The 27,373-nt window shown below is 42.6% G+C and overlaps 1 protein-coding gene across 5 annotated transcripts in view; it reads left to right on the forward strand.

Moving 5' to 3' along the window:
• The window catches only part of PTPRT (protein tyrosine phosphatase receptor type T), a 700,314-nt gene that overhangs the window by 494,450 nt on the left and 178,491 nt on the right, over positions 1-27,373 (forward strand). For all 5 annotated transcript variants that reach the window (XM_038750174.1, XM_038750176.1, XM_038750173.1 and 2 more), the window contains exon 11: positions 22,155-22,428. In XM_038750174.1, the coding sequence (XP_038606102.1) occupies positions 22,155-22,428 (274 nt within the window). The remainder of the gene's footprint in view (positions 1-22,154; positions 22,429-27,373) is intronic.

Consider the following 27,373-nt stretch of genomic DNA (forward strand, 5'->3'; position numbering starts at 1 on the left):
TTCATGAAAATGCAGTGTGTCATCGATTTTTCTGAGTAGGCGTTTTTTAAGAATAATAATAATAATAGTGGTATTTGTTAAGCACTTACTATGTGCAAGCACTGTTCTAAGCGCTGGGGTAGATGCAAGGTAATCAGCTCGTCCCACGTGGGGCTCACAGTATTAATCCCCATTTTTACAGATGAGGTAACTGAGGCACAGAGAAGTTAAGTGACTTGCCCAAGGTCACACAGCAGACAAGTAGCGGAGCCAGGACTAGAACCCATGTCTTCTGACTCCCAAGCCTGGGCTCTTTCCACTAAGCCATGCTGCTTCCCAAAGGAGGAGAGCAAGGAGAAGTAACTTTAAGGGAGGCCAGTTCCTTCTATCCCAACTCCATCAATCCTTACCCTCTCTTCTGAACCCCTATGTCCATTCTCAACCAGTATCAACTAGAGTCTTGAGATTCACTGTTTCTTCTCTGCCTTCTGAATCAGATTTGCTTTCTTCCACTCATCAGTCTTCTCTTTCATAGCAGCTAAACATTGCCTATTTCTCAAGCCTGGCTTTTCATTTTACATCTGGGCTTCCACCTTGTTTTTTTTTTTTTTATCATGGTAATTGTTAAGCGCTTACTATGTGCCAAGCACTGTTCTGAACACTGGGGTAGATACATGTCAATAAGGTTGGACACAGTCCCTGTCCCACTGGGGGCTCACAGTCTAAATAGGAGGGAGTAGGATTTAATCTCCATTTTACGGATGGGGTATCTGAGGCGCTAGAAAGTTAAGACACCTGCCCAAGGTCACATAGCAGTCGTGTGGCAGAGGGCATTAGAATCCAGGTCCTTCTGATGCCCAAGCCCATGCTCTTTCCACTAGGCCATGCTACTTCTCTGTAAAATGCCTTACACCTTATTTGCATTACATACCTGCATTAGGAAAAGCAGTGTTGCTTAGTAGATAGAGCGCGGGCCTCGGAGTCAGAAGGACCTGGGTTCCAATACCGCCTCTGCCACATGGCTGCTGTGTGACCTTGGGCAAGTCATTTAATTTGTCTGGGCCTCAGTTACCTCATCTGTAAAATGGGGATTAAGAGTGTGAGCCTCACGCAGGGCAGGAACTGTGTCCAACCTGTTTAACTTGCCAATACCTCAGTGTTTAGAACAGTGCTTGGCATATAGTAAACTCTTAACAGGTACCCTGATAATAATAATAAAAACTATAATAATAATAATTATCATTACTGGCTTTTCATCTTACATTCTTCTTTGCAGATCTGGCCTTCTGCCTTACATTTTGTAGCCCTATCGGGGTCACTCACAGGTCCCAGGGCCTATAAGCCCTCTGTCTTTCGAACCCACTTGCCCTTCTGTGCTAAGATCATGCATCTGGTAACAGGTAATGGGAGGAGAAGAAAGGGAAGAGGGGTTCTGCTGGTGGAGAAGCTAATGGTCAGAAGTTTCATTTGTGGGGAATTCTGAACATACACAAGTGGACCTATGTTTGAAGATCAAAAGGATCATCGGGGCTAATAACTATGGAATGTTGTTGCTTGGTTCCTGGACTGTATCCTGTTTGTTCCCAGTGGCTTAAACAACATTCAATACTCACTCAAGCAATTGGAAAAAAAATAGCCCAGGATTTCATCCCACTCTTAAAAGAGCCAACCAGGAAGAGAAAAGATTCACATTCGAGTCAGTTCCTTCACAGACATGTTTGCTTTTATGTAAAGTCACACAATTCTGCATTCTTAACCATCAGGGTCTCGGGTGATGGAGAAGGGGGATTATACTGATGATACATGTTAATGGTTCCATTAGCTAGAAATCCCATTATGCTATCAGCCCAGCTCACTTTGAGCCCTTGTGCTTGTTAGCTGTCTGTTGCAAACTACAGCAATTAGTGTCTCTCAAACACAAGGAAGAAATGTTGAAAATCCATTTCTAATGGAATTACAAAGCTGGGTAGGACCCTGAAGGGCTTCTAGTCCATCCCCCCATCTCCTGACTGGAAAGTGTTTAGACAATCCAGAATATAAGGCTGGGTCTTGTTAAGGTTTCCAGGGAAGAGATTTCACTTTCACAGAAGATAATTCTAGTGTTTTTTTCCCTTTTTTGTTCAATCAAAATCTGTTTGCAACTAAAACCTGAAAATGGAAAATCCTTATGTGCTGATAAATCTAAATAGTCATTAGTGCGTGTAATACTGACCCTGATTTTTCCTGCATTATTAATATCTTTTGTAGAGTTGCATGTCTTTCTATACATTTGTGTGTGTGTGTGTGTGTGTGTGTGTGTTTAATCGATGATGTCTATTTTTGACTCAAAATTATTAAGTGGTGATGAGAGTGTCTATTTTAATCATTTGAACAGACCAGCCCAGTTCCAAATAAATCTTATTTGGTGATGATGATTTTGACTAAAATAGTGCCTTGTAGCTGACAAAATCCAGGTGGTTTGGTCATGGGTTTTGCTATTTATACAGATTTTTTTTTTTGCTATACAAGAATCTACATACCTCAGGTGGATCTTAACAAAGTCCAGATTGTTTGGGCACAATGCTAATCAGGGTTTAGAATAAAAATTAATTTATCATTTTTCACGAAGTATTTATTGAGTGCCTACCATAGGTCAAGTGCTGTATAAAGCACCAAGGACGTACAAGGGAATTAATTGGCATGTTCTTTGCCCTCAAGGACCTTAGAGTCTATTTGGGGAGACAGAAACTAAAATAAATTACAGTTAGGAAGCAGAAGGAAAGGGGAGGAATATACATGTGTTAATGCTTAAGTAAAGTTATGTGCATATCTTATGTACCCACTCCCTTTGGCAGTGCTACTACACTTTATGCATACTACTGAGCAGTGGGGTCAGGGTAGAATGGAGAGGCTGATCAGCAGAGTAGACCCTACATGGAGAAGCAGCATCGCTCAGTGAGAAGAGCACAGGCTTGGGAGTCAGAGGTGACAGGTTCTAATCCTGGCTCTGCCACTTGTCAGCTGTGTGACTTTGGGGCAAGTTACTTAACTTCTCTGTGCCTCAGTTACCTCACCTGTAAAATAGGGATTAAAAGTGTGAGCCCCACGTGGGACAACCTGACTACCCTATACTCCCCAGTGCTTAGAACAGTGCTTGACACATAGTAAGCGCTTAACAAATGCCATCATCATCAACATCATCATCATGGAGGGAGGGAGTTAGTGAGGAGAGGGTAGGTGGAGGAAAGGAAAAAGGGAACTGCTCTACTTTGGCTTGAGGCCAGTAACAACTTTCTCTCCCTTTGTAATGCAAACCCCCACCATCCCTCTCCAAACTCCAGCTTCAGCTCCTGAATTCTCCTCCTTGCTTCAGAGGCTCCAAGATAACAATGTCAATCATTAGTATTTATTGAGTACTTACTATGTGCAGAACACTGTACTAAGCACTTGGGAGAGTACAATAAAACAGAATTAGCCAACTCATTCCCTTCCCATTATGAGCTTACAGTCGAGGGGAGGGCAAACATTAATATGAATATATAAGTAATTTATAATATATCGTAGAAAGATATGTACATAAGTGCTGTGGGGTTGCGTCTGGGGTTAATATCAAATGTCCAAAGGTCCCAGATTGAAGTCATAGGTGATGCAGAATGGAGAGCAAGGCAGAGAAAAGTGGGCTTAATTGGGGAAGGCCTCTTGGAGAAGATGTGACCTCAATAATGGTTCGAAGGTGGAAAGAGTGGTTGTGTGGTGTATATGGAGCGGGGAGAGAGTTTAGTGGTTGCCCATCCACCTCTGCATCAAACAGAAACTCCTTACCATCGCCTTTAATGCACTCAATCAGCACCTTGCTCCCTCCTACCTCACCTCACTACTCTCCTACTTTAAGCCAGCACAAACTTTGCTCCTCTAATGCCCTTCTACTCTTTGTACCTCAGTGTCTTCTATCTTGCCATTGACCTCTCACTCATATCATGCCTCTGATATGCAACATCCTGCCTTTTCATTTGTGACAGACAATTTCTCTCCCCACCTTCAAAGCCTTATTGAAGGCACATCTCCTCCAAGAAGCCTTCCCTGACTACGCCCTTTTCCTCTTTTTCCACTCACTTCTGCGTCACCTTGACTTGTTCCCTTTATTTACCACCCACTTCCCCTAGCACAATAGCACTTACATACATACTCATAATTTATTTATTTTTATTATTCATTCAAATGTATTTATTGAGCACTTACTGTGTGCAGAGCACTGCACTAAGCACTTGGGAAGTACAAGTTGGCAACATAGAGAGACGGTCCCTACCCAACAGCAGGCTCACAGTCTAGAAGGGGGAGACAGACAACAAAACAAAACATATTAACAAAATAAAATAAATAGAATAAATATGTACAAGTAAAATAAATAGAGTAATAAATATGTACAAACATATATACAGGTGCTGTGGGGAGGGGAAGGAGGTAAGGCGAGGGATGGGGAGGGGGAGGAGGGGAAGAGGAAGGAGGGGGCTCAGTCTGGGAAGGCCTCCTGGAGGAGGTGAACTCTCAGTAGGGCTTTGAAGGGAGGAAGATAGCTAGCTTGGTGGATGTGCGGAGGGAGGGCATTCCAGGCCAGGGGAATGCATGATTTTCATGCAGATTTGCAGATTTTTGTCAATAGCAAACCTGTCTAGGGTGAGGCCTGAACACTGTTAATTCTTTTTAAGGACCTGGGAGTCAGAAGGAGCTGGGTTCTGATCCCGGCAGTGCCACTTGTCTGCTTTGTGACCTTGGATGAGTCACTTCAATTCTCTGGGCCTCTGGGATTGAGACTCCGAGCCTTATGTGGGACAAGGATGGTGTCCAACCTGATCAGCTTGGAGCTACCCTAGTGCTTAGTTCAGTGTCTGGAACCAAAAAACACCACACTTACTATTATTATTATTGTTAAATTTAGCTTCCAGCTGTGGTTGTTCTTAGAGTTTACATTTCAACAGCGTGCAAATGATTTTCTTGGATTGAACCCATGGTCACATGTTAATTATTACGATAGCTTAGAAAACGCTGTGCAAAATCCTGTGGGTCCGGCTTTATTTTGCAAAGACAAATAACAATTGATCCTCAGAGTACTGAAGTGGAAAACAGGTTTTCCTAAATAATAATAATAATAATGGTATTTGTTAAGTGCTTACTATGCTCCAAGCACTGTTCTAAGTGTGGACTAGATAGAAGGTTATCAGGTTGTCCCACGTGGGGCTCACAGCCTTAATCCCCATTTTACAGATGAGGTAAGTGAGGCACAGAGAAGTGACTTGCCCAAAGTCATACAGCTGACAAGTGGCAGAGCCAGGACTAGAACCAATGACTTCTGACTCCCAAGCCCGTGTTCTTTCCACTAAGCCATGCTGCTTCTCTAATGATGTCTGTATCCCCTCTAGACTGTAAGCTCTTTGTGGGCAGGGAATTTGTGCCCCATTCTCCTCCATTTTGTAACCATCCCACCTTCAGTGCTTAAAAATAATTTTAAAATTTCACCTCTGATGTGAATGACATCCCAATGCCTCGTAGATTTGGTTTGAAAGTAATTTTTATTAGTCAGCTGGTAAACATAAAGGAAGTAGTTTCCATTTGGATTTAGTGTTTAGGGATAGTAAAGAGAGGAACAGATTTTACTTTTCAAAGGTTCAGGGGTTCAATATGTGGAAATTTCCACTCTTTTCTTTGACTATACAGAGCTGCTAACCGTATAGCGAGATCAACTTGGCAGTCGATATTCTGAGACCAAAATTTCTATTCCTAGGCAGAACGGGAACAGTAGGAGAGAAACTAACCTAGAGAAACTGAAAACTTGAATTAAAATTTTTCAACTTTCAAAAATGTCTGATTCCCATTCAGTCCAAGTTTTAACCACTCTTCCGATTCAGACTCATCTATCCTACTCAATTCTGCACTGATGTATGTCCTGCCAGGACAGACTGTCCTTGTCAGTTGAAATACTCTTCCTAAACAGTTTTTTAAAGCATTTATCAGTGGTGGGACAGTATCTTTACTAAGCTCTGAGGTAGAAACAAGCTAATCAGGTTGGACACAGTCTGTGCCCCACATGGGGCTCACAGTCTTAATCCCCATGTTATAGATGAGGAAACTGAGGCACAGAACAGTGAAGTGACTTGCCCATGGTCACGCAGCAGAGAAGTGGTGTACTGAATAGAGCATGGGCCTGGGAGTCAGAAGGTCATGGGTTCTAATCCTAGCTCTGCCACTATCTGCTGTGTGACCTTGGGCAAATCTCTTCACTTCTCTGTGCCTCAATTACTTCAGCTGTAAAATGAGGATTGAGACTCTGAGCCCCACTTAGGTCAAGGACTGGGTCTAATTCCATTTGCTTGTATCTACTACAGCACTAAGTACAGTGCCTGCTACATAGTAAGTGCCTCACAAATGCAATCATCGTCATCATCAAGAGGCAGAACTGGGATTAGAACCCATGTCCTCCTAAATCCCAAGCCTGTACTCGTTCCATTAGGTCATGCTGCTTCTTCATATCTTCTGATTATCTTGTATCTATCCCAGTGCTTAGTACAGGGCTTAACATATTATAAGTGCTTAACAAATGCTATTATTACTATTTATTTATTCAATCATTTATTAAGCACTTACTGTGTGCAAAGCACTGTACTAAGCAATACAATAACAAATGGACACATTCCCTGCCCTCAATGAACTCAAGGCCCAGAGGGGTAGACATACATTAATATGCATAAGTAAGTAAATGAATAAATAAATAAATTACAGATATATACATCTGTGCAGTGAGGCTGGGAGGGAGGATGAATGAAGGGAACAAGTCAGAGTGATGCAGAAAGGAATGGGAAAAGAGGAAAGGAGGGCTTAATTAGGGAAGGCTTCTTGGAGGAGGTGTGCCTTCAATAAGGCTTTGAAGTCAGGGAGAGTAATTTTCTGTCTGCTATGAGGAGGGAGGACATTCCAGGCCAGAGGCAGGATGTGGATGAGAGGTCAGTGGTGAGATAGATGAGATCGAGGTACAGTGAGAAGGTTAGCATTAGAATATTTAGTCTTGGCACATGTGTCTTGTGGTCTCTGCCACCCTAAGGTAGTTACAAAATCATGTTGAGATGTTTCCAACAACAGACGACAATAATGTGAATGTAAAAAGGCAGACAGACTGGCAGACCCCACTTTCCCCGTGTCGAGTAATGCATTTCAGGACTTAATTATACCACAGGTATACAAATTACAGAAACATGTTAATGCTCCCATGATTAAAATTATAGAGAACCTAATTGAAAAAGCATAAACTGAATTGAAGAATTCCTAATTATAGTTTGCTTTGAGGTGTTAATTTCTTTCAAAATGAATGCATAATTTCTTGGAACCCTAAAGGGGGCTGCTACATCAGTGTGTGAGTTGGAAATGGAAAGGGAGGAGGTTCGTAAATCTGCCCAGAAAATAGAAAACAAACCATCCATGTGACACCACCCCGAGTGTTCCTGAGGGACGATATGCAAGGAAAAGGGATGCAGAGAGGGAGGGTTGGCAGAGATAATGCTTTGGGATCATTAGAGGCATGGGCATAATGGAATGGGGTACAAAATCTATGAGGAAACGGTGGAGGGGAAGGCCAAATGGACTATCAATTATACAGTTAAAACAACTGGGCTTCATTTGAGGCCAAGAAGGGCCTTATAAACCCTAAGTACTTACAGGCGTAAGTGGCAAAAGAGAGGAAGGGATTTGAGGGAACAGTGGGGAACAGACTTCAGAAGGCCAGAAAGCCACCATTTTGAATCTTTTCAGTCCTGCCTGGCAACTCCCAGATCTTACCACAGACATGTGATGAGTGAGACTTGTGCTATAAAGACAACACCATTTAGGTATCCTAAGTACGGACTTTTAATATTAACACGAGAAATGTGAGCTCCCTGCAGTGGCTACAGGTGGTAGGAGGTTATGGCATAGAATGGGGAGGGGCAATGGAAAGAGGAGTTGTGAACAAGGTAGTGGGGAAGAAGATGAATACATTATAGAGTCATGGAGTTAGTGATGAGACAGGGAAGAAGATGAATGTAGGCTTGACGAAAGCTGACCACATTTTTGAGTGAGGATTTAGGGAGAAGAAGAGAGAAAGTGTCTGGTGTAGAAGATGGTGTATAGCTGAGCTGGCTACTTATCGAGATTGATTATTATTAATCAGTCAGTATAAAATAACATTGAACTGGATAAAGAGGCCAATGTCACAGGGTAATTGCAGTTATTGTCTCTAATCTATGTTATGAGTATCGGGTACGTGGAGACAGCTGAGTTAAGTGGGGGAAATAGCTTTATCATATCCTAACTTGACTTTATTCTCAGTCGAATCCTTGCCAAAGTTCTGAAACTAAGGAAACACTGACAAAGCCACCAGCTCTGCTTCCTCTTTCTTTTCAGTCTCCTCACCATCAGACACGTGTACCTTATCACACCTGCCTTGTCCACAACAAGTCCACAGCATTCCCATTCATTGGAATCTAACCACTGAGTGTCTTTCATTTTCCAGATTTGTTTCCCTTGCTTCTGTTTGCTCCTCCCATTTTCTTTCCCTGTGCAGCTTCTTTCCAAAAAAGAGCATGGGATATTTGATATTCATCCTACCTTCAGCCCCACAGCACTTACGTACATATCTGTAAATGATATATCATAAATTATTTACTGAATGTCTGTCTCCCCCTCTAGACTAAGTTCATGGTGTGCAGGCAATGTGTCTACCAACTCTGTTGCATCATACTCTTCCAGGCTCTTAATACAGGGCTTTGCACACAGTAAGCACTCATTGAATGCCACTGATTAATTGAGCGATTGATTGAGTATAGCTGGTATTTCTTTTCCACACTGTGCAGTTTAGGGAGCAGAGGAAAGAGAGTAGAGAAAGAAGAAGAAGCAAGAAGGGGAAGGAGAGAAAAGGGGGAGTGGGCTATTTGAAAGGATTTAGCAAAACTCTGTGGAAGATGTTTGCAGAGTTGATTGTTCCTGGAAATATTAATAGTATTGATTAAGCTCTAAATGTATGCAGAACATTGGGCTGGGGCTAGTGGCTTAGTGGAAAGAGCATAGGCTTGGGAGTCAGAGGATATGGGTTCTAATCCTGGCTTCACCACTTGTCTGCTGTGTAACCTGGGGCAAGTCACTTCTCTGTGCCTCAGTTACCTCATCCGTAAAATTTGGATTAAGACTGTGAGCCCCAAGTGGGACAACCTAATTGCCTTGTATCTAACCCAGTGCTTAGAACAGTGCTTGGCACATAGTAGGCACTTACTAAATACCATCATTATTATTATTACACAAGAAAGAGTTGGACATTGTCCTGGGACTTCATAGCACTCCTAACTTGAAGATCTAAAGAGGGTTCTCATGCCCGACCCATAAAGAGAGATGAAACAAAACACTAAGAAAGCATAAAGATCCCCTCTCTATTAAAATTGATAATACACTCTTGTGCTTTAAAAGAAGAAAACAGGTTTCCACATTACATTACCTTTAATTTTCTGTTTTTTGAGACCTAAATACAAGGCAAATGTGTAATCTGGCCTTTTTAAAGCTTCCTAGACTTCTCTGCTTTTCTCCTTGGGGCAATAGAGAAAACTTCCGACACCATTAGCCTGGAGAGGAACTATTAGAATAGTATTCCTAACTAAGGGCTTGGTTGAATAATTCGTGAACTGGGATATAGTTGTCTTCTCAAATATCATTGTTAATGCAATTTTTACTTTCTGCATGTTTGCTGCTCTGGTAGCAACTGATATTTTATTAATGATTTTTACTGGGGAAGGCGGCTATTAGGAGCCCAACAATTTTTAATAAGTCATTTACTTCTTACTTTACGTTTCGGAACTAGACACTGGACAGGGTTTCGAAAAAGATGGTAAATTGTCTCTGGGATGATTGACCATGATTTTGAGACCTAAAGCAAACAACTGATAATCATTTCCCTCCTGTAAAAAAGGACCAATATAAGGGGGTCTTTGCAGAATCACTATTTTTGAGGTCTCTTAAGCATGGGAGCTTGATTTTCTATTGTGCGGTATTTTTCTTAGTTCAGCTGGAGCTGATTTTGCCTCTGCAGGTACTAGTTTGGGGAAAGCCTAGGGTTTTCTTGAATTCATAATAAGCTAACATGAAAAAATATCTCCACCTCCCCCAGATTTCTAAACTAAGTCTTCCCTCATACACTGCTGCTTAGAAAAACAACTAAACTTAGAATAATAATAATAATAGTACTGATTGTGATATTTGTTAAGTGCTTACTTTGTGACAGGCACTGTAGTAAGTGCTGGGGTGGATATAAGCAAATCTGTTTGGACACAGCCCCTGTTCCATATGGGGTTTACAGTCTTAATCCCCATTTTACAGATGAGGCAACTGAGGCACAGAGAAGTGAAGTGACTTGCCCAAGGTCACACAACAGACAAGTGGTGGAGGCGGGATTGGAATCCAACTCCTCTGGACTCCCAGACCCGTGCTTTATCCATGAGACTGTGCTTTCTGAAAACTTGGCTCTTTGCATAAGGTAAAAGGGCTCCTAGTTATAAAATCTGCAACGTGCTGGATGATGGGTTAGATTTAACCATAGAGAAGCAGTGTGGCCTAGTGGAAAGAGCACAAACTTGGGAGTCAGATTATCTTGGTTCTAAGCCTGACACTGCCAATTGCTTCCTGTGTGACCTTGGATAAGTCACTTCACTTCTCTATGCTTCAGTTCCCCCATCTTTAACGTAGGGATTCAATTCCTGTTCTCCCTCCTATTTCAACTGTGAGCCCCATGTGGGAAAGGGACTGGATCCGACCTCATAAACTTCTATCTACCCCAGCACTTAGATCAATGCTTGACACATAGTAAGTGCCTAATAAATACCATAACAATAATTATTATTATATCCACATCTGACAGATTTCCTGTCCAACATAGGGCTTACAGTCCAAGAGATAAAGATAATGACTATCTTATCGCTATTTTACATGTGAGGAAACTGAGGCCCAGAGACAATGTCCCTGCCCAATATCAGACAGCAAGCCAGAAGCACAATCAGAATTAGAACCCAGATCTCCAGTCTCCCAGTTTCATGCTCTTTCCATTAGACCAAATTAGCTTTTGTCAGTATTCACTGGACAAACCCAGGAATTGAGACCTGCAACTAGTGTTCATGTCTATCTGGTTTGCCTCCCAGAGTCCTGAAAAATGGCTTGTGAGCACCACCAGAACAATTCATATAAGCTCCTTTGGTGACTAATAGAAGGGATTTTTCCTGCGTCCTGTCTTTTAGTGGGGACTCCTGTTCTGTGCTATTCCGAGTCTTGCCACATTCCATATCCAGTTCCCTATTGACCAGCTTAGGATCCCTTCTTTCCATTCCCATAATGATGCCCCAACTTCCTGTTCCTGAATAGAGTATAGGCCTAATATAGTTCTCGTATACACCCCTTTGCTCCCCATGCTGCAGAATGAGCAAAATCCACACATCTTAAGCCTCCACGTCTGCTGAAAACTGGCCTCCCGAATCTTCCATCTGCGATATCAGCCCTGGACAGTGAAGAGTCCCCCACTAGAGGGCCTGGAATGAGCTAACTCAGAATTTACTGAAGTGTACCCGTTAATAATTGGAATCACATAACTACTTGGAAAGTATTGCTGGGGTTCGGTTAGCTTCTGCAGAGAAGCAGTGTGGCTCAGTGGAAAGAGTGTGGGCTTGGGAATCAGAGGTCATGGGTTCGAATTGCAGCTCCGCCACTTGTCAGCTGTGTGACCTTGGGCAAGCCACTTAACCTCTCTGTGCCTCAGTTGCCTCATCTGTAAAATGGAAATTAAGACTATGAGCCCCACGTGGGACAACCTGATCACCTTGTATCACCCCAGTGCTTAGAACAGTGCTTCGCACATAGTAAGTGCTTAACAAATACTCTCGTCATTATTATTATTATTATTATTTGGTCAGTACTTTTTCCCCAGTTTGGCCCCCTGCTAGAAGTCCAGAAGTCTGGGAATATGCTGGCAGGAGCAGTTTGGAAAGCTTTATTTCCCAAATTTGGAAAGTCACCCCTGACCCTTCCTGAATATACAATTTAAGCTGGAAGATGGGTGAGAATAAAGAAAGGAGCAAAGCAGAGGACCCCACCCATTGCCTGTTCCTCTTCCCTACTTCCATGATCCCACGATCCCTTGTCTAGGACAATCCACAACCAAGGGAGTCAACTTTAATGTGAGGGGATAGAGTAGTCAAGTCACCAGTGGAATAGTTAGCAACAACCCTTTATTTCCCACATACCTCAGACTCACCTGCCAATTGTTGTCACCCCATCTCATCTTCAGGGTCCAATTGGGGTGATAGAGGTGGAGTCTAGAGTTGATGAGCTGGAGTGCGGGTGGATATTGGTCCAGGAGACAGGTAGCAATGTTTCCTGCCACCTATCACAGCTCTCGTCAGGCTGATTTGGTATTTCCTGATCTCCTCAGTCTGCTGTTTTCAGTCACAGAAATACACCCTTGTGTTGTTCTAGACTGTGAGCTCCTTGTGGGCAGAGAACATGTCTACTAACTCTTTTGTATTGAATTAATAGTAATTATGGTATTTGTTAAGCACTGACTATGTGCCAAGCACTGTTCTAAGCATGGGTTAGATACAAGGTTGTCCAATTATCCCACATGGGGCTCACAGTCTTAATCCCCATTTTACAGAAGAGGTAACTGAGGCCCAGAGAAGTGACTTTCCCAAGGTCACACAGCAGACAAGTGGCAGAGCTGGGATTAGAATCCATGGCCTTCTGACTCCCGGGCTCATGCTCTATCCACTACACCATTAGTACTGTGCTCTGCACACAGTAAGTGCTCAATAAATACCTTCGATTGGGGAAAGCTCTTCTGACCTGACCTGACCTGGAAAGCCAGGTCATTCCTCATGTGTAAATGTCCAAAACATCCCATAGTTAAGGCCAACTGTGACAGTAACCTAGATTATACAGGAGCAAAATCAGATTTACTCAGTTACCCAGCCCCTCTGTAATGCATTTTAATGTGTATATCCCCCTCTAGACTGTGAGGTCCTTGTGGGCAGGGAACATGTCTGCTTCTTTCATTCATTCATTCATTCATTCAGTCGTATTTATTGAGCGCTTACTGTGTGCACAGCACTGTACTAAGCGCTTGGGAAGTACAAGTTTGCAACATATAGAGACGGTTCTGTTATAGAGAAGCAGCATGGCTTAGCGGAAAGAGCCTGGGCTTGGGAGTCAGAGGTCATGGGTTCTAATCCCGGCTCCACCACTTGTCAGCTGTGTGACTTTGGGCAAGTCACTTCACTTCTCTGTTCCTCAGTTACCTCATCTGTAAAATGGGGATTAAGACTGTGAGCCCCATGTGGGACAATCTAATTACCTTGTATCTACCCCAGTGCTTGGAACAGTGCTTGGCACACAGTAAGCATTTAACAAATACCAGGATTATTATTACTCTCACAGGCACTTAGTACAGTGCTCTGCATGCAGCAAGTATTCAATAGATATGATTGATTGAGTGACTGATGGGAAGGGACACAATATTTGACCACAAATGATTTGGATCAGTTAGTTACCCAGGAAAATTCTCAACTGTCCTACTGGTGCTGGGTTTCAAATATATGTGAATGGAAAAGCCCATCCCCCAGGGAGCTCAAAACTGGCAGGTAGTCAGACTGAGAGAAGGAAATGAAAGAGAAAGTAAGTAAGTGGTGGAGTCCAGCCCGAAGTGAGAAACAGAGCTGTTATCTGGAGTGATTATCTTCCACACTCATGTCTGGGCACTGAATGGAGACCACATTTGTTAGCATTTGTTAGGTGAAGATAAGAGCACATTTTCCTCTCTGGATGCTGTGTTTATGCTGTGATAACAAGAACGAGGGAAGCTTTTTACCAGAGACATAAAGTGAGCTGTCTAAACTTCCAGATGCCTCAGGTTTGGAACATAAGATGGGTTTCAACGTGTATGGGAACATTTTCTGGCCCTCATTTCTTACACAATTTATCAAGGATTCCAGGATTTCATCTGTGTTCACTCCACATGCCCCCTGGTGCTGCCAAAGTACCCTCTTTTATCTTCTCTGGGCAGCAACGTATGCCCGATAAGTGTTTAATAAATAGTAAAAGAGTAATGCTGAGATGACCCATAGTGAGCTAATGCTGCCTTCTCTTCTTGGGATTCTAATTATAGCAGAAAGGCCAGCATGCTCTGCTGGCTCCACTTAAAGAAATGTGTGTGCATATCCTGATCCATTACACTCCTAGAATGGGGAAACTTTGGCTTGTAGAAATGTTTGACTAGTTGCTTTATTAAATCTGCTCATCATCACCCTGTGCTCTGCTCCCTCTTCTTCTCCATCCCCACTCCTGCCCTCTTTGGATGGAATCTGGGAAAAAAGGACTTATTCATATGGACAAAACTTGAGAGGTCAGCTCTGATCTTAGGAATTCCAGTGTTTTGGACCAGACTGACATCTGAAGGTTAGGACCCGAGAAAGGGAGACTCCGTGAACACTCAGAAGTCTGAGTTGTACTGTTTGGAGAAAGAGTATTTTTTTTTTTTCTGAATAGTTGCAGAAAAAGACCCCCAGCTTTCCTTGTGCTTGGGAGCAAGTATAGTGAAGCTTTTTAGGGATACCTTCTCTTTTCCAATGTGTACTGAACAAAAACAATAATAATAAAGGTAATAATAATAACTGGTATTTGTTAAGCACTTACTATAGGACAAGAACTGTACTAAGTGCTGAGGAAGATACAAAATAATTAGAAACAGAAGAGTAGTCCAAGACTGGATAATTTGAAGCCTCAAAATGGCTTCCTTTGAGCGTCATCATAGTCTGTTTGAATTTTCATCTCCTTCATCATTCATTTCCCCAAATGCCATTAATTTAGGCCTCCAAATTTCTACCTCAAATCCACAGTGTTTTTGAAACTTACAAAGTGTTATTTAATTGCCTGAAAATTGGGTATAAGAGTCATAGCACATTAGTTTACCTGTGTAGAAAACAAAGCTAATACCTGTTTTGAAGGCTTTTGGAATTGTTGATTAGAAGGTGCTATGTAATGCAAAGTAATATTACTGAACCATAAATTACTGTGCTCTTTGTGTGTTAGCTAGTCTCCTCTAAGGATTGTTTGTGGCAGTGCAAATATTCAGCATGACTTTTAAGGCTTAGGGAATACTGATTTTTCTTCATTATCTAATTTATATCATTGCAAACTGCATTTGGATAACCAGCCAAGTGTCTCGGAACAATCCTTAGAGTAGAGAGAATGTAATTGCAGGTGTACAGAGCTTTTGAGGCTTCCAAAACTGGCCATCGCTCTGAGTCAGCATCATATTAATGTCCCTGTATTGTGTATCTGGGGCACTGTGGGGCTAAAATTGCCCATTTATCAGATAAAATGGGAGGCAGAATATCCATCTGTCTCTATCATTCTATTTTTGCCAGCTGTGTTGGTTGAATTAAAAACATTACCTTTTCAGTACTCAATAGATGAAACTGCCTAAGACCAGTAACAATTGAGTTACTGGATACGTGGGAGAGGAGATTTAGCCAATGGCAAGGGTGAATTTGGAAGTGTGTGAAAAGGAGTAGAGATACATGACAGCTCCCTGCTCCTTATTGGTGACAGGAAAATGCTCCCCCTAGCCCCCCAAGGCCTGATGAGACCTTCCCTCATTGGAATCCCCCACAGTTGAGCACCTCATCTTACAAACTATAGACAGGGAGGAATCAATACAAGAAATAAAAAAAAAGTATTTTACACAGACACACATGTACATTTCACAGCAGCTCTGTATTAAAAATGATCTGCGTTCTAAACTCTCTGTAATCGATTGAGGCATAAATATTTTCCATCACTATCTTTCTTCACAATGTCTGCCATTAGAAATCCCTTGCCCTTTTCCCCTTTGATCAATTGTACCGTTTCAACACTGACACGGCTCCAGAAAAGAAATGTTAAATGATCCACATAAGTGGATTTAGTGGTTGAAGCAGTCACTGCAAAATTCTCAACTGCCCACCCTAACCCTCTACTTTGTTGGTGTTAGAATCCATGTCTTTCCATTACAGATATAGCAATGCTGTCTTTCAGAAGCTTCGTCCCTTTGAAAGCACTTAGAATGATTCACTGCTGACCATTTCTAATCCCTTTATTGATCTCTTCTGTCTGAGACAAAGCACCAGCCTTGTGTAGACAAGTGAGGAGAGTGTATGTGAATACCCTGAAGAAAAGTGAAACTTTACTGGTGACATCTCTTTCACTGCCGCAAAGTGAGCCAAGCTAAACAGGCAGTTACAGCCATCTACTCTTCAGCATTCATTCATTCATTCAGTCGTATTTATTGAGTGCTTGCTGTGTGAAGAACACAGCATGAAACACTTGGGAGACTGCAATATAAAAATAGACACATGCCCTACCCACAGTGACCTCATAGTCTAGAGTGGTAGATGGACACTAACATCCTTACCAGAGAAGGACTGTAGGGTTCTGAAAGCTGGGCCTAAGTGCCTGAGGAAAAAAAAGTCATCTGGTGATCTACAGGGAGACTGGTTATGAGTTTGAGATTAGCTTTCATCCTTTCCATCTCAAGAAGATTGTCAGGCTCTATCATCCACAGTGTACGGAGCAGTATACTAAACATTTGGGAGAGTACATCAAAGTAATTAATGCCCTATCACTGAAATAATGGTTTCAGGAAGGGAACAGGTTGAAAGTGGAAGCGTGGTGACATTAATCTCTTGGTAACTTTGGGGGAAGGCCCCCAAAATGGCAACATATCGGTCCTCATTGAGTCATGAGGATGGGAATAAACCAGCAGACTGATAAAGCTGAGGAGTATCAGAGAATGGGCCTTCTGACTGAGTAAGCATATGATGGCTGAATATTATAGATGGTTCTCTTTTGATGTCAGAATATTTTGAACAAAACCTCCTGTTCTCTTAGCAGATTTTCCTGAATTCTCCTATTTGGTTGCAAGCTCTTTTTTTTAAGTGACGGAAAAATTCTGTTTCATTATTCATATTTATATTTTATTTTATTCTGGCTGATAAATGTAAATCAAGCTTTTTCTCATGAAAAATAGATTTTCAGCAAGATAAGAATAGAAAATGGTAGGATTAGGGAATAATGCTTTTTTTCCTCCATCTTTTTTTCTTTCACAATTTACATACCATGGAGAAAAAGGGAAGCACAATTTAAAATTCTCAAACTGACCTTAATCAGTTGATATTCTTGAAAGGTTGACTGATGATGGAATCTCCCAACAGGTTTGGCAGGAAAATCTTGGTTCTGAGAAATCTCGGTGTCCCAATTTCTTCATCTGTAAAATGGACATAAAATGCATGCCCTCCCTCCTTACTTTGAGCTTAGTGTGGGACATAGATTTCATCTGATCTGATATCCAGTGCTTAGAGAGCTTGTGTAACCTATTGGAAAAGAGACCAGGCCTCTTTCCCCTGAGAGTCAGGGGAGCTGCCACTGCCACTTTCCTGTTGTATAACTTCTCTGTACCCCAGTTTCCTTAAACTTAAAATGGTGATTAGATCCCCATTCTCCCTCCTACTTAGACAGTGAGCCCCATGTGTGGCAGGGACCATGACCAATCTGACTATGTTTTGGCCACAGAGCTTAGTGCAGTGCTTGGCACATAGTAAATGCTTAATAAATACCATTATTAGTAGTAGCAGTATTAGTATCATTATCATTATTTTTGTTACTATTATTATAATAATTTTGATATTTTTTAAGTGCTTACTATGTGCAGAGCACTGTTCTAAGCGCTGGGAAAGATACAAGGTGATCAGGTTGTCCCATGTGGGCTCACAATCTTAACCCCCATTTTACAGATGAGGTAACTGAGGCACAGAGAAGTTAAGTGACTTGCCCAAAGTCACACAACTGACAAGCTGCAGAGCCAGGATTTGAACCCATGACCTCTGACTCCCAAGCCCGTGCTCTTTCCACTGAGTCATGGTGCTTCTCTAATAATAATGGTGATGGTATTTGTGTAGTGCTTACTATGTACCAAGCACTGTTCTAAGTGCTGGGGGGAATACAAGGTCATCAGGTTGTCCCACTTAGGACTCACAATCTTCATCTCCATTTTATAGATGAGGTAACTGAGACCCAAAGAAGTTTAGTGACATACCTGAGGTCACACAGCTGACAAGTGGCAGAGCTGGGATTAGAACCCATGACCTCTGACTCCCCAGCCTGGGCTCTTGCCACTGAGCCACGCTGCTTTTCAGCACTTATAAGTGCTTATAAGCACTTAATACCCTCATCAGTAATGGATTATAGTACTAGTAGTTTCTGCAATGCTGCTAAGTCTCTTAGCTCTGCCATTCCTGCTTCTGCTGGGGCACAGAGTGCACAGAGTGAGTCGAAAAGCAGCAGAAAGCCTCATGGCGAAGAGCAAATAAAACAGTGGTATTTATTGAGCACTTTCTGTGTGCAGAGCACTATACTAAGTGCTTAGGAAAATACAACAGAGTTGATAGGCATGTGTCCTCCCAAAGTGAGCTTATAGTCTAGAGGACAAACAAAAATGTTTTAAGTGTCAGACCCATTTATGGCTGAGAAGACCAAAACCCAGGAGGTGGTTGCTGTAGATTCTGCCCATATTTGTCAAGCAGCGTGGCTCAGTGGAAAAGAGCATGCACTTTGGAGTCAGAGATCATGGGTTCAAATCCTGGCTCCGCCAATTATCAGTTGTGTGACTCTGGGCAAGTCACTTCACTTCTCTGTGCCTTAGTTACCTCATCTGTAAAATGGGAATTAAGACTGTGAGCCCCCCATGGGACAACCTGATCACCTTGTAACTTCCCCAGCACTTAGAACAGTGCTTTGCACATAGTAAGTGCTTAATAAATGCCATTATTATTATTATTATTATCTCCCACCCACATTCGCCAACAATTATTCACAATTCCTGCTGGGCCCATCCACCTCACAAAACGGCCTAGACCAGGAGTCTGCATTGGGGTCTTTGAGCTGTCAGTGTGCAAAGAGACACACAATTTATGCTGCCCTCTTCTCATACTATGCATGGTGTCATTTCATCATGCTGAACATGGCAGAGTGTGATGTGATGTCATTGCACTGCATGGCTGCTTCAGAGCAACAGCTACTACTGCCAACAACATGGAGCCCATCCATGGCCGCTGTTAGTAAGCGTGGCACCCTGTGCCCAGCGTAGATGTGCTCTTTTGTCCCTGCATGCCTGGGGCAGCCTCCTACCTTGCCTGACTTGTCTGGCCCACTTTGGCACCCCTTCTGCTTTCTGCAGGCCAAGTGGGTCGCCCATGCAGGGGACTCTGGGGATCAAGAGAAGCAGGAAGGCCTAATGGATAGAGCACAGGCTTGGGAGTAAGTAAGGCCTCAGTTCTAACGTTGGCTTTGCTGCTTGTCTGCTGTGTAACTAGGGGCAAGAGATTTCTCTTCCTTTGTGCCTCAGTTACCTTGTCTGTAAATTGGGGATTAGGACAGTGAGCCCCATGTGGGATTTGGATACTATTTTTTTAAAAAAGGAAAAAAGAACAGGTTGTGCGTCCCTTGCTAGCCAGTGAGGCATGGAGCTGCCACCTTGGCTTCCTCTCGGCCTCTTTCTGGCTCAAAGGGGCCAGGCGGCTCAGCTTCTGCACTGTCCTTTGCTGTGGAGGCAAAGTTAATGACATCATCCTCACAGTTCCAATTCCATGAGTGGGTGATTTTGCTCGAGTCAGATCTGATTCCATAGGCTCCTTACCAAAAGACATTCTTCAGTCAGAAACCTCCTTCACTTCCTCAGGAAGCTGTATGGCATACTGGAAAAAACACAGGCAGGCCTGGGAGTCAGAGGATTTGAGTTCTAATTCTGATTCAGTGACTTACCTGCTGTGTGACCTTGGGCAAATCACTTCATTTCTCTGAGCCTCAGTTCCCTCATCTGCAAAATGGGGATTCAATACCTTGTTCCCCCTCCTACTTAGACTGTGAGTCCCATGTGGCACCTGATCAGGGCTTAGTACAGTGCTTGGCACATAGTAAACACTAAACAAATACCAAATTATTATTACCATAATTACGATTATTGCTATTGGTATTGCCCAAAAGACATTCCGCCTACTTGCAAATTTACATCTAGAGTAATAATAATAATGATAATAATAATAATAATAATAATAATGGCATTTATTAAGCGCTTACTATGTGCCAGGCAGTGTTCTAAGTGCTGGGGTAGATACAAGGTAATAAGATTGTCCCACATGGAGCTCACAGTCTTAATCCCCATTTTACAGATGAGGTAACTGAGGCACCAAGAAGTTAAGTGACTTGCCCAAAGTCACACAGCTGACAATTGGCAGAGCCGGGATTTGAATCCATGACCTCTGACTCCAAAGCCCAGGCTCTTTCCACTGAGCCATGCTGCTTCTCTAGAACCCAGATCTCCTGATTCCCAGAACTGTGCTCTTTCCACTGGGCCCTCAGACAGAATAGGCTTTAAAACCAGTTCCATTGTCTGAAATACTGCTGTTTTTCTGAAAGGGTGAATAAACATAAATGAAGAAGGGAATCCGTAGACAATGTCATAAGGCCTTTGATGAGGTTCCCCACCAAAGGCTTTTAAAGCAACTGCATAATTATGGTATTGGATAGAAAGTTCTCTTTTGGATAGAGAACTGGCTAAATAGAAAACAAAGGGGAAGAATCTATGAGACTTTCCCTGAATGGAGTGGTGTAAAGATGGGATCACTAGGAAACAATGCAGGAATTGGTATTGTTTAGCATCCTTATAAACGACTTGGCAAAGAGAGTGCGTGGTGAAATCTCTAAATCCACAGCTGACACGAAGCTCTTCTGGGTAGTGAAATGTTATGTAGATGGAGATGTACTGCAGGAACCCCTCCAAAAATTGAGTAAACAAGTTGATAGATGGTGGATAAGCTGTGAACAAGTGCAAGTTAGAGTGCTTGGGCACAATGACCCATGTTCTAGTCACTTGAGGTCAGATTTAAAGCTGCCAATCAAGGCTTAGAAAAGAGCTCTACAAATCAGTATTGTGCTCTGAAATCATCATTTCAATTGGTGGCAGCAGCCAGATTGGCCAAGGGGTAGATAAGGCGGTAGATAACTGGCACAGACAGTAGACCCTATTCTGGATTAACAAATATAGATAGTGATAGAACAATTCAAACAAGGGTTGGTTTTTTGCTATTTATCCACTGGCTTGCCTAAAGAGCTGATAATAATAATGATGGTATTTGTTAAGCGCTTACTATGTGCCAAGCACTGTTCTAAGTGCCGGGGGAGATACAAGGTAATCATGTGGGGCTCACAGTCTTCATCTCCATTTTACAGAAGAGATAACTGAGGCACAGGGAAGTGAAGTGACTTGCCCAAAGTCACACACCAGAGAAGTGGTGGAGCAGAGATTAGAACCCACGACCTCTGACTCCCAAGCCTGTGCTCTTTTTACTAAGCTGTACTGCTTCTCATGTTGCCAGGGAGATAAAAGCTCTTTTTAAAACCAGCTTACTCACCTCCTGTCTAGTATTTGGAGGGTCTGGGCCCAGCCACTGATTTCTCCTCTGTATGTTTTGAAGATGACATAAGGTGGTGGTATCCAGAGAGTAAGAATTGGTGGTGGACCTGTTTTTATTTTATTTATTATTTCAACCCAATTTCTGATCTCCCTGGGGATGAGTGTTCCACCTAGGCTGTAAGCTCGTTAAGGGGAGGGTTGAGTGTGCTAATTTTATTGTAGTGCACACTCCAAAGAACGTAGTACAGAGCTCTGAACCTAGTAAGTGCTCATTATATATCATTGATGGATTTATTGATAAAGCAAGCGTATTTGCCATTTTTACCAACAGCTGCATTAATTAGTGTGGTAAAACCTCAACCGGAAACAACCAGGCTTCTGCCATTCTCCAGCTTTCTGGTTCAGGGTTCAGCACTCTAGACCTTTGAAGTTTCTGGGCAAGGTTTTGCTTTCTCTGAGAATGTATCCATTCCTCTCCAGCTTAAGGGTACATCTTCAGACCCAAAGCGGACAACCTTTTTCCTCAGCCTGTTTGCCCAGTGCAATGCCCCCCGCCCCCCAAAAAAATTTGTTCCTGTTTCACTGTGATCTACCTGACTGGGGCAGTTTGGAGCATTCTAACTCTCCCTCTGTCCTCTCCCAGTGTCTACCAGCTGGTCGTCAAGGAGGAGAGACTACAGAAGGCTCGGAGGGCTGCTGACATCATTGAGTGCTTCTCCGTGCCTGTGAGCTACAAGAATGCTTCCACCCTAGACTCGCCTCACTATTTTGCCGCTGAGCTGAAGCCCATCAACCTTCCCGGGACCCAGCCATTCACAGTGGGCGACAACAAAACCTACAATGGCTACTGGAATGCCCCCCTCTCTCCCCTGAAGAGTTACAGCATCTATTTCCAGGCTCTCAGCAAAGCAAATGGAGTAAGTATGGAAGGGGGTGGTTGGCTAAGAGCTTGAACTTATCCCTGTCAATTATTTGGCCAAAACGTCTGGGGAAACCTAGCCCCGGGATGTTGCAATGGTGACTTTGCTTGGTCCATCAGAAGGTTAGTGGAGGAATTCAGGGAATAGGAACCAGAGGATGGGCCTGATCTTCCAGGCAGTTCTGAAGGGGGTGGGATCAACATCCAGCAGTAAGCGAATTTGAGAGGGACTCATTTTACATAAGAGGGATTAGCGCAGGTTAGGGAGTCAAGACTCTAGCTGGCTATTACTCATTAAGCTACCCTCACAATGTTTCTCTGTCTCAGGAACCTGAGCTGTAAATTATACGGGCTAATATCGAGGAAATTGGATGCCCTATCACGTTCAGCATTACAGTGGTACTTTTTCATTTAACAGCCAAATTTTAGAATTAGTATCTTAGCCCTGTTGTTGATTCTCCCCAACAGCACCATTGTTCGTGCTACCTTGAAATAGGCAAACTTTGTTTTGGTTTGTTTTGTTTGCTTCTTCCAATTACAAAGACATTCCTACCAGCATAATATACACAGTTCCACTACTGACTTGGGAAAAAATGAAGATATCAAACATATTTAGGTGTATGTCTCCATCTTACTTTTCCCACCCCCATCATATGTGGTAGTTTTACTTTTTGTATCTTTTGAAAAAAAGAAATTCTATAATCTAGAATACATATCAAAAGCAAGGAGAAGAATGGAGATGGAAAATACAGGGCCGGTGATGGGTTCTTTCCTGTGGCCTGCGACTGTGGGGGTTTGATTGGATTTTGCAATTTTGCATTTTGCAAAGCTGATGTAGAGGTTTCCAGGTTCCTGTGAATGAATCCACTGGCATTTGCTAGTGACATATTTGCTTAATCTGCAAGCTACAGGCTCAAACTCCATCAATTGTACCACTTCTAGCCTAAAAGGGTTGTGGCAATTTCAAATGTGGCCCTCAGATGCCTAGTAGGAATGAAAATGGTTTGCACACCTGAGGACAAGCTGAGTCTATTGGGCAGATAGTCTGATGTCTTCTCTTCAGCATCTAATTTCCAGTCATCACAAAGGAAGATAACTGATGTTTGGCACCTCTGATTAGAGCAAGCTGAGGATACTGGATGTTTCTATTCGCATTAGGATGAGATATATGGTTCCAAGCCCTTCTCATTGCAGCTGCTGAGCTCCTTCCTGATGGCACCCTGGTGTGGAAAACACTCTCCTTCCCAAATGCCTTCCTCTGGAGACTCAGGGATGCTGGGAGAGCTTAATTTGGTCCAAATGGCTAAGTACAAAAGCAAGTTTCTCAGTGGCATACAGTGATTGAGAACAATTTTTTATTGTTTCGGTTTTGCTCTTCACAGAATGGGCTCTGCTGAATCCACTGTTCTACTCCTCTCTGGTACCATTAGTCATGATTTTTATATTGAAAAGAACATAATTAACAGCTGGATAGAAGACAAGCCTGGCAAATTAATGCAGAATTGGATATTGAGCTGCCTTTGTTGGGCATGGCTATTTTCCATTCAGCTTTGTGTGAGAAGAAGACTTGCACTTCTATGTAACCCTTTTACTCTGCTGTTGCACACTTAGCCTATATAGGGCCTCTGCCAGACATGGGAGATGAAAACGGAGTGTGAGAAATCAAAAAATCATTTCCTTTTCTCTGGTGCTTGCTCTTTCCGCTACTAGAATTGTGTTGCCTCGAGGGAATTGTCAGAAATCGGATGCTCTGTAGAAATGGGTCATTGTGTTTCAGGTAAAGAAATGCATCAGCAAGGGATTTAGGGAGAGAAACAGAGGTTGCCTTGAGTTCAATGTTCCCTTCTGAGTCATCCTTGCACTTGGATTTGTACCCTTTACTCACCCCACCCTTAGCCCCACAGCACTTAGGTACATAACCATAATTTATTAATATTAATGTCTGTCTCCCCATCTGGACTGTAAGCTCCTTGTGGACAGGGAATGCATGTAACAACCCAGTTATATTGTATTCTCCCAAGTGCTTATTACAGTGCTCTGTCCACCGTAAATGCTCAATAAATATGATTGCTTGAATGATTCACACAAAGATATGTTGTGTGTGGCCTATTAAAGGAAATGTTTAACTAGCCACAAAAGGGAGTCTCAGGTGCTTAATCAGCCACTCCTTTAATTCAACTAATAGTCTTGGTTCCTGAAACAAGTGTAATACCAACTTCAGTTTCTCCCCAATTGGGTAACCACATTTACTTTACCACACATTGTATTGGATAGAAAAGATGCCTCAGTCTTAGACTTTAGGTCATTGAAGAGTGGGAACAGATTTTCTCCCTACTAGAAACACAATATCACCCTTCTCATGGGCCATTCTTCTGGCATCCATCCATATTGAATGTTCTTAAAGTAGGTTATGGATAAAGGCACCAAAGCCCTCATCTCTCAAGAGAAAGAAGTCATTGGTATCACCAAAAATACTTACAGAGCAGCTATTGTGTGCACCACTCTGTTTTGGCTTGGGGGATGTGCATCGGAAGTCAAGATATCCCCTCAAATATTTTCCAGTCAATCAATGGTATGCACTGAGCACTTGCTGTGTTCAGAGCACTGTTTGAAGCCAGGTGTTAAAATAAATTATGGATAGGTACCTAAATGCCATGGGGCTTAGGTGGGATGAATATAAAGTACTTATAGGGTACAGATTGAAGTGCATAATGATGCAGATGGTAGTAAGCTTGTTGTGGGAAGGGAATGTGTTTATTGCTATATTGTACGCATCCAAGCACTTAGTACAGTGCTCTGCACACAGTAAATGCTCAACAAATACAATTGTCTGACTGACTGACTGTTGGCAAGTGAGGGCTTACTCCCACCCTTTCCCTTATCCTCTGGTATCCAGTTAAATTGTCTTTGCTGAGGGTGGCAAAAGAGCTGGACAGGGAAGAACAACACTCATCCCCTTTGGGCACTGGATCAGTGGACAGAAGGAGCCCCAGTGCCCAGTACCAACCACTCTGGCCTTACTGTGGTGGCTGGACTCTGCTGGGCAGCAATCCACCAGGACAGGGAATAGAGCAGCCTTGTTGCAGGGGGCCAGATGTACCCCCACCGATACCAGTTCTGGATCACTGGTGTGGTGCAGGAGGAAGAGTAGGCGGTGAGTGTGACAGTGACAACAGTGACCGTGCAGTTTTGCAAATCTAACTGCCATATCCCCTCTTCTCAAAAGAAAAGACTCAGAAATGAGTTTGTTCCCTCTCTTTCAAGAAGCACCAAGGCTTGAGTGTCAGAGGATGTGAGATCTAGTCCTGGCTATTCCTCTTATCTGTTGTGTGACCTTGGGCAAGTCACTTCACTTCTCTGTGGCTCAGTTTCCACATATGTAAAATGGGGATGAAATCCTATTCCCTCCCACTTAGGCTTTAAGCTCCACATTGGACAGGGTCTGCGTCCAGCCTGATTATCCTGTATCTACCCCAGCAGTGAGTACTGAACATGGTACCTGCTAATGGCTCAACAAGTACCATAATTATTATTTTTTTCCCTTTTTCTCTCTCTATCTCTCTTCCTTTTTTTACCTCTGTGCCCTGTTTTTAATAATAATAATAATAATAATAATAATGGTATTTGTTAAGCGCTTACTATGTGACAAGCACTGTTTTCTTTCCTTCTCTCCCCCACCTCATCTGTGTGTGTTGAATGGTTGGTTGCTGGCCCACCAACTGCTCAAAGATTTCGTTTGGTATGGCATTTTTGCATGAGAAGATCGCAGACTTCAGCTTTAACTGAGGTTGGCAATGTCTTTGGCTGTTGTGGAAAAATGAGTGCCAAACCACCGGTGTTCTTCTGATCTATTTTGATTGGAGGCACCCAGTTATCCCATGTTCTTTACCTCATCGCTTTTCCTTATCACCTCATTGAAATCAATTGGTGGCATTTATTGGGTGGTTACTGAATGTTAAACACATGGGAGAGTAGAAGAGAAGTAAGGCATACACTTCTTGCCCTCAAGAAGCTCCTAATTGAATGGGGGAAATGTATAGATCATCATCATCATCAATCATATTTATTGAGCGCTTACTATGTGTAGAGCACTGTACTAAGCGCTTGGGAAGTACAAATTGGCAACACATAGAGACAGTCCCTACCCAACAGTGGGCTCGCAGTCTAAAAGGGGGAGATGGTACTTATTCACTAATAGTGAGAGCAGAAGGACAGGCAGGGATATAACAGGGAATAGAATGAACACGTCAGACTTGGACATATCTTACTGCTCCTTCTGTCTTGGAATCTGACTTTTGGAAAGTGCCACGGTCACTACACTCTCAAAATGACCCTGTTAATCACCACCCTCTTTGAAAAATGATTTTCATCTGCTGAGGTACTGAAATAGAAACATCAGTAAATTCCCTTTTCTTGACTAGAAAATGCACTACTAAAAACTGAATTTCAGAACAAGTATTTACTATTTTTGAAGTAGGAAATTTTAATTATTGGATCATAATTATCAACACCATCAATAGTATTTATTGAGCGTCTACTGTCTGCAAAGCACTGCACTAGGCCCTTGGGGTAGATACAGAAGATGCATAACAGTACCCCATTCCCTGAGACACTTATGTTCTCATTGGGAAGACAACCTGATATAAATTGATGAACAATAGCTAAAAAGTACGAGAGTTGTTATGACTACAAGTGGATAAACATGGTAGTGAAACAGAGAAAGTGATTTAGGGATCATGATAACAGAGAAAGGGCAGATTGGAGCATGGGGACAGATGGACGGTAGATATGGTGAGAAGTTAAGTTCATCAACTCAGATTCAGAGATGTAGTAGAACAGAAATATCTAAACACAGATTGTTTTCTCTTCCTTTCTCTCTCACCCTGAAAGTAAAGCTTGTCCACACAGAAGGACAGCTTTAGCAGTATCAGGAGGTATTCTCA

Source organism: Tachyglossus aculeatus, chromosome 8 (assembly GCF_015852505.1).
Source record: "Tachyglossus aculeatus isolate mTacAcu1 chromosome 8, mTacAcu1.pri, whole genome shotgun sequence".
In the NCBI taxonomy this organism is placed as follows: domain Eukaryota; kingdom Metazoa; phylum Chordata; class Mammalia; order Monotremata; family Tachyglossidae; genus Tachyglossus; species Tachyglossus aculeatus.